Source organism: Chondrus crispus, genomic scaffold, assembly GCF_000350225.1.
Source record: "Chondrus crispus Stackhouse genomic scaffold, scaffold_475, whole genome shotgun sequence".
NCBI classification, from domain to species: domain Eukaryota; phylum Rhodophyta; class Florideophyceae; order Gigartinales; family Gigartinaceae; genus Chondrus; species Chondrus crispus.
This window is the reverse complement of record NW_005179378.1, coordinates 21099-28145: the sequence shown is the minus strand read 5'-3', so window position 1 is coordinate 28145 and position 7047 is coordinate 21099. Positions and strand designations below refer to the sequence as shown.

Here is a 7047-nt window from a genome sequence, read left to right as displayed (position 1 = left end):
AGGAACTCAACCTGAGCCACGTGCCGGACTGGCTGCGTGAAAGATTCCGTCGGATGTTGAAGAAGTATTCCCGCATGTGGGATGAGACCCTCGGTAAGATCAACACCACGGTTCACTGGATTGAACTGGCCCTGGATACAAGGCCAATTGCACAAGCTCCCTACCGAGCCGGTCCAAAGGCTCGGGAGGTCGAGGACGCAGAAGTACAGAAGATGTTAGAAGCAGGAGTCATCGAACCGGCGCAGTCAGAATGGGTGTCGCCCGTTTTATTAGTGCCGAAGCCGGACGGATCGATGCGCTTTTGCGTAGACTATCGCCGGTTAAACGCGGTAACGGTAAAGGACACGTACCCTTTTCCGCGCATGGATGAGTGCCTGGACTCGCTTGGTGACACCAAGGTTTTCTCCGCGTTGGACGCGATCTCGGGATATTGGCAGATGCCTATCTCTGAGCGCGACCGCGACAAGACCGCATTTTCGTGTCACTCAGGACTGTATCGCTTCTGAAAAATGCCCTTCGGGCTAACTAACGCGCCAGCGACGTTTCAGAGAGCAATGGATATCCTGCCCTCTCCGTTCCGTTGAAAGTGCTGTTTGGTGTATCTGGACGACATAATAATTTTTAGCAAGTCGTGGGAGGAGCACATCGTGCACGTGGATGAAAAAATTTCTGTATTGGAGAAGGCAGGTGTGAAGCTCAAGCTTCGCAAGTGCGAATTTTTCGTCGAAAAGATCAAGTACCTGGGCCATGTCGTTCGGCCAGGTACATTGCAAGTTGATGCCGCGCGAACCGTCGCATTGGAACAAGTGAGGTACCCTCAAACGCAGACCCAGCTCAGGAGCTTCTTGGGACTTTGTAATGTCTACCGCCGATTCGTTCCGCATTATGCGACAATCGCGCATCCGCTCAATCAACTGTTGAAGAAGGGACAACCGGTCCAGTTGGAAGGATTCGACGAACCGTGCGAAAAAGCTTTTCACAAGCTCAAAGACGCTATCTTGGCGCCACTGGTGTCGGCGCTGCCGAAGAAGAACCTACCATACTCGGTAGACACCGATGCAAGCGACTATCAAATCGGCGCTGCATTATTTCAAACGCATCCGGATGCGCAACGTAAACCCATCGGGTTCTTTTCAAGAACGTTAGCCGCAGCCGAGAGAAACTATTCTGTATCAGAAAAAGAATGTCTAGCAGTAATTTGGGCCGTACAGACTCTAAGACCATATCTATACAGCGAGCACTTCATTGTGCATACCGACCATGCCTCATTGAGGTGGTTGATGAACGTAACCGACCCCAGCGGGAGATTAATCCGATGGAGGCTCCGCCTCTCGGAATTCGATTTCGAAATCAAGTACAAAAAGGGCAAGGCGAATAGTCAAGCTGATGCCCTGTCAAGATTACGGACCGCAGGAGAAACCGTCGACGAAATCGACGACGAAATTCCATGCTTTATGGCCGAACCAGCCGACGGTACAGTGCAGGACGAGGACAGTTCTGACGCGTTAGACGACATCCTTGCTCTTGAGGGGGGCTGCCTCTGATCGCCTCGATCAATTCTGTCACTCCGGAGGAGCTCATTCGCGAGCAAGCCGTCGAACCCTTCTGCAACCGCATCAAGGAAGAAATGGACGCCGGAAAGGTGAGAACGTTCAGCATGGAGACCGAGGAACTCGAAGGAACTCTATGCCGTAACGCGGCGGAGTTCGTACAAGTGGTGATACCACAATCGTTAAGGGACTGCGTCCTAGGGTTAAGCCATTACGCAAAATTGGCAGGCCACCCGGGAGGCAGGAAACTTTACAAGACTTTGAGAAGATATTTTTATTGGCCTACGATGCCCCTAGACTGCTATACAGTCACGAAGAATTGCGCCGCATATGCGCGGGAAAGGGCGAAGTTAGGAAGAAACACGAAGGAAATGAAGCTGTTCACGCCCAAAGCTCCGCTGGAGTTTGTCGCCATCGACATCCTCGGCGAGCTAACTACAACTAAACGAGGAAATCGGTATATTCTCGTGATCAGCGATCGATACTCGAAACTGGTACGAACCGTACCGTTGAAGAAGATATCAGCTGCGCACATCGCACAAGCCTTCGTTCACCATTGGGTATTCGTGTACGAACCGCCGGTCAAGCTCCTGTCCGACAATGTAACACAGTTCACGGCCCGGATCTTTCAGAACGTCTGCCGAATTCTCGGCATACGCAATGTGTTCACGACTACGTACCACCCGCAAGCCAACGGCCAAGTTGAGAGGTTTAACCGCACGCTGATTTCCGCGTTGCGAAAATATGTTGGAGAGCATCCCAAGGACTGGGACTTATTTAGCGACGCTGTGACGTTCGCCTACAACACACAAGTTCATCGAACTACAAATATTGCGCCCTTCGAGCTGGTGTTAGCTCGGGCGCAGAGAAGCATTGCGTTACAAGCGCAACCAACTTTGGAGAACTTTAGCTCGTCACGAGCATACTACCTGAAATGGCAGTCGTGGTTGGAGAGCCTAATGCGAGGCGCCGATAGGAGTTTGCGGAAGGAACAAGCCCGGTACAAGCGAAATTTCGACGCACGCCTTCGCAAGCCGCAGTATGAGATCCCGCCGGGGTCCTACGTGTTCCTCCGGAAGGAGCAGGGCACGGCTAGCGAACCAAAACACAAGCTGGCACAAGTCGCCACAGGACCTTATCAGGTTAAAAGATCGGATCAACATACAGTAGTCATTGCCATTGGCGATCAGGAGGAACGCGTATCGCGAGACAGGGTGGAGTTAGCCCCAAGCCCGATGGACTATGCGCCGATAACTGGCCTACGGCAAGCGCTACAGTTCCTGGGAGAGCCGGAGCTAAACGAAAAAGGAGAGGTAATGGAGGACGAGGAACGTCCTCACACCCGTGCGCCTACGACCGTCCAGGATAATTTTGTTGGTCGAACGTCGACAGCGGAGACACCTCCAGACCTACGCGAGTTCGGAAAGTCCAGAGAAGAGGATGAGTTGGAAGATCTTCGGAAGGGGGAAGGACAGTTGGACACGCAGGAAGAAGGACCCGAGAGTCAGGAGTATGTGATCGACAAGATCGTGGACTACGGCTACGACGAGGAGAAATTAATTCTCAAAGTGAGGTGGTATGGGTATACCATCGAAGACGCAACGTGGGAACCTATTGAGAAGATCCCCCGCAGCGCGGTAGTCACATATTTCCGAGGGAAAAGGCTGCCCTTACCCACGCAAGCGTCGCACGCACAACTGGGATAGCCATCGTAAATAGAATTAGTAGGTTAGAGACAACAGAGAGGTCAGAACTTCGACGAAAGAACACATCTACGGGGTTCGCAGATAAGGAGTTTGAAGGAAAGGAGAGCAAGGCAGAGAAGCGAGACTGTATCCTTGGATGAGGCATTGAGGCTCTCGGGAAACACACACGCCTCATCACGGTACGCACGAGAAATGACGTTTCGAACGGACGGTCCACCCACGTGGGGGGGATGATGAAATCAAATTATATATACATATATAAGCGTGTCGACAACAATCGGCTGAACAGGCGACACAAGTGAGAAGTCGATTCCAGCCATGCTGTGAAATTACAACCAAAAAGCAGGAAAAATTACGGCAGCTGCAGTACGCACGATAAGTGGTGATCGTTTGCCACAGTCGGCGACATGACTATTCTAAGTCGCCCCGCAGCGAAGCCCCACCCGACCTCACACGAAGCCGATCGTCACACTCACTGCTAACACACTGCCCATGCTCGCCGAGCACGAAGACTCGTCCAGAGGGACCACCCTCAGAAGAACGTAGCAACGAATTCACCCGCGGTGACCGACGTCGACGCTCACAACCGGTCCTATTTTTTCCAGGACGATCTACTTAGCACTTAGCCATCATGATTTCTCTTCAACTCTGTCGTTTCTTTGTTTCTTTATTTTATTTTCTTTTCCTCTTTTCTGTTTTGTTATTGTTCTGTTTCAGTTACTATTATTTTCTGTGTCGTCAAGGAGACGACCCCCACACTGCGGGGGTCGATCAGAAGAACCTACAAGGACTAAGAAGGAGGCTATCGCCACGCCAATGAGAAGGGGAACCCTACAGTAGACCCAAGATTCGAAACAAGGCGTTTCATTGAGAACGGAGAAGAAGCCCCTTCCCCCCCCCCGTGGGGATGCGCGCAATGAGGCGCGAAGGACGAGCGAGGGTCGTACGAGACCCGATGAGCACCAAGCGGACAGTATGGTCCGTGTCGCGAAAGGATACGTCGGAAACCATGAAGAATGCCCTCCCACCTTGTACATGAATTTACTTTCGTGGCGACTCTCTTTACTTTTTTTCTTTTTTTCCTTTACTGTGCAGAAGGCACTGACGAGACACGTAATTATAATAGCCCCACGGGGTGAAGCTCCCAACTGATGGACACATCTCGGGGCAACGTTCACCGTATACGTGAACCGGCTACTGTGTCTTTGTCGTTTTTTGTTTTGTTTCGAGGTTAATCTACGCGGGACGAATGGTATCGTCAGCTCTCTGGGAGAAAGAGTCAAGTCTAAGAAAGGGAGTTCGAACCCCCGATGAGGGCCTGGTGCAAGTTTCCTTGAGACCCTCGATATTGGCTTGAAAAAAGCGTACCGACACAGCCCCTATTGGTTTTGTTATTTTTTCTGTCCTCGCATCTCCCCTATGTCACCAGGGAATCGGACGCAAGCGCGTCTGCGCGGGATCCCAATGGGAAAATTATGACAATCCTTAAGGAAAGCTTATGCCCTCTGCTTCCGTGACGGTCCCCAGAGGGGCACTCCTCACCGGAATCATGGACCCCATTGGCAATACACGCCCTCTGGTCTATGCAAAATGAGGGACGCGCGCTGTGTAGTGAGTACGTACTTGATAGATCGTATCGATCGAGGGTATGAAGGGGACCGTAGGAAGTCACGGGAAGGAGAGCTTGGATGAAGACCTCAGGAAGGAGGTCGACGCACCGTCGGTAACGAGAATCAATTCTGGAACCTCACACTCGAGAAAAGAACGCCAGACCAATGATGATGAAATGAGAAGTGAGACGCTATTTTGACTTGGTACCGAGAGCGCGCAAAATGCCAAAGCACGAGAAAGGAGGTGCGAAGCACCATTTGAAAATATTAACAAGAATTGGGGAATTCATGGTCGCCGCGAGATATCATGCCTGTTTGTTGCCACAAGCCACAACCGCCGATCCCCCGACACACCACAGCACCGAAAAGGGGAAGAGCTCGACAAAGACCCCCCCTTTTCTTTTTTTCTTCTCGCCCACCTGGCACTCGCCACTCTTGTGAGCGCTTATTTATGAGGATCACGGACGTACTCCGAGGAGAAGCACGTCCACAGAAAAGAAAGGACGAGGTCTTGGCCCCGCGCCTTTCAGGAAGGGCTCACGAGCGAGTACGCGTGCGCGCTGTTGCGCATAATGAAGGCGCTGCCTTCTTCCACTTCTCCCTACTTTTTTTCTTTGGATTGGTCGAGGGCACGACCTTACATCGGAGCTTCGCCAAATAATGGCAGAAGCAACGGGAAAACGAAGATCGCTAAGACCATAATTGCTGAGGGAGGGGACGGTTTCGCAGCTGTACCAACGATCCAGGGATCACCCAGACGAAGGTGTCAGTGGCTCGTGAGATCGACAAGCGTCGACCCTCGTCAACAACAGTCCAAGGCAGCGACAGGAATGAGGAGATCATCCTTAAGTACCGACATGACGACGTCGCTACACGTACGGGATTCTCCCTTGTCATACACCCCTAGATGGTTTAACTTCGCGACAGTTTGTACCGAGAACAACAGTCCTCGCCGAGGGCAGACGCGTCACGAGGCGATACTTGCCTCCATGCGCCTTTGTAAGTTGATGTAAGCATAGAGACGCTGACCGGAGCGTATTACCATCCCGGTCGCGAGGGGGAACGCGAATCGACGAGATAACCTGCATCGCGAAGCGGAAACACTTGATGCCGCGCACAGTAATAGCTCTCGAACCACGGGGATCGGGAGAAACTGAGTGGAAGAATGTTACGATACGGCAGGTGTGGAGAAGGGGAAGCCCACCGAGACAACCCCAGTGAGTTGGAAGAGGAACGAAAACGTGGAGATGAACGTGTCAAATATTTTTACGAAATTCGCGTGACTTTTGAAGGCAATGAAGGGCGAAATGGTCCCCTGATATTGTAGGGGTTGTGCAGTGGACCCCAATCGTGTTAATTAACGAAGCGGCCAAGCTGGACCGGAGGGTTCGAGCGTCTCGACGGCGACGACCCATACGTTATTTTATTTTGATGTCGCAACCCCCCTCGTCTTGTCGGATTTAATTGACAATAATCTTCCCCCTAAGGAGCCCCGAGAACGGATGGACGTTGTCCTTATGCAGAGGAAGAAATTGCAGGATGCGTTGAAAGAAGGAAGGGCCATCGTGGAAGACCAACAATCTAGGTGGATCATCGCCCCGACAGCCGAAGTGGACTAAAGGCAAAACGGATTGAGTTGTTGACCGTGTTCGCAGCTCTTGCCATTTTTTTGTGTACGGCTATTGCCTGAAAACTGAAGCACGGACTGAGGGAAGGGGGGAACGGAGTCCTCTAATGGACGAAGATGTCGAATGACGTTGTGTATCGACACAGTTCACCGGTGTGGTGATTCATGAGGAGTCAGGACCCCTGCTATGGAATTGGTTGGTGCTTTCAATAAGGATGTAAATAGGCTGCGAAGCCGCGGTGGTAGGTGGTTTTGATGACGTTTTCGAGGATGCCCGATGTGCGAGAAAAAGAGGAGGTAAGTGAGGAATTTGAAGAGGTAAAAAGGGAGAGACAAAAGAGGAGGTAAACCACAAAAGAGGAGGAAAGGGAAGACGCACATCGAGGATGGGAGAAAGAGAATGCGCAGGAAATTGGGGGAAATTGAAAATGCAAAAGAGGAGGAAGTTAGTGAAAAGAGGGATACGACCGCCGTGACGGTACGCGGAAAGAAAAAAAGAGGAGGAAGTTGAAAATAGCACGGGGTAGACGGGGTATAGAAGGAAGACCCCGGGG

The 7047-nt window shown here is 51.7% G+C and overlaps 1 protein-coding gene across 1 annotated transcript; it reads left to right on the top strand.

The window, feature by feature from the left end:
* Positions 1 to 509: 509 nt before the first annotated feature.
* On the top strand, positions 510 to 3256 carry CHC_T00000258001 (hypothetical protein). Its single transcript, XM_005719248.1, has 4 exons — positions 510 to 574; positions 626 to 940; positions 1064 to 1473; positions 1593 to 3256. The coding sequence occupies exons 1-4, from the start codon at positions 510 to 512 to the stop codon at positions 3254 to 3256; spliced, it is 2454 nt and encodes an 817-aa protein (XP_005719305.1).
* The last annotated feature ends 3791 nt before the right edge of the window (positions 3257 to 7047 follow it).

Excerpts from the sequence above, each read along its gene's own strand:
- CHC_T00000258001 (XM_005719248.1), top strand. The coding sequence starts at position 510 with ATGCCCTTCGGGCTAACTAACGCGCCAGCGACGTTTCAGAGAGCAATG. Across the intron at positions 941-1,063 it reads AAGAAGGGACAACCGGTCCA|CGACTATCAAATCGGCGCTG; the intron begins GTTGGAAGGATT and ends CACCGATGCAAG. Across the intron at positions 1,474-1,592 it reads TATGGCCGAACCAGCCGACG|CCGTCGAACCCTTCTGCAAC; the intron begins GTACAGTGCAGG and ends TTCGCGAGCAAG.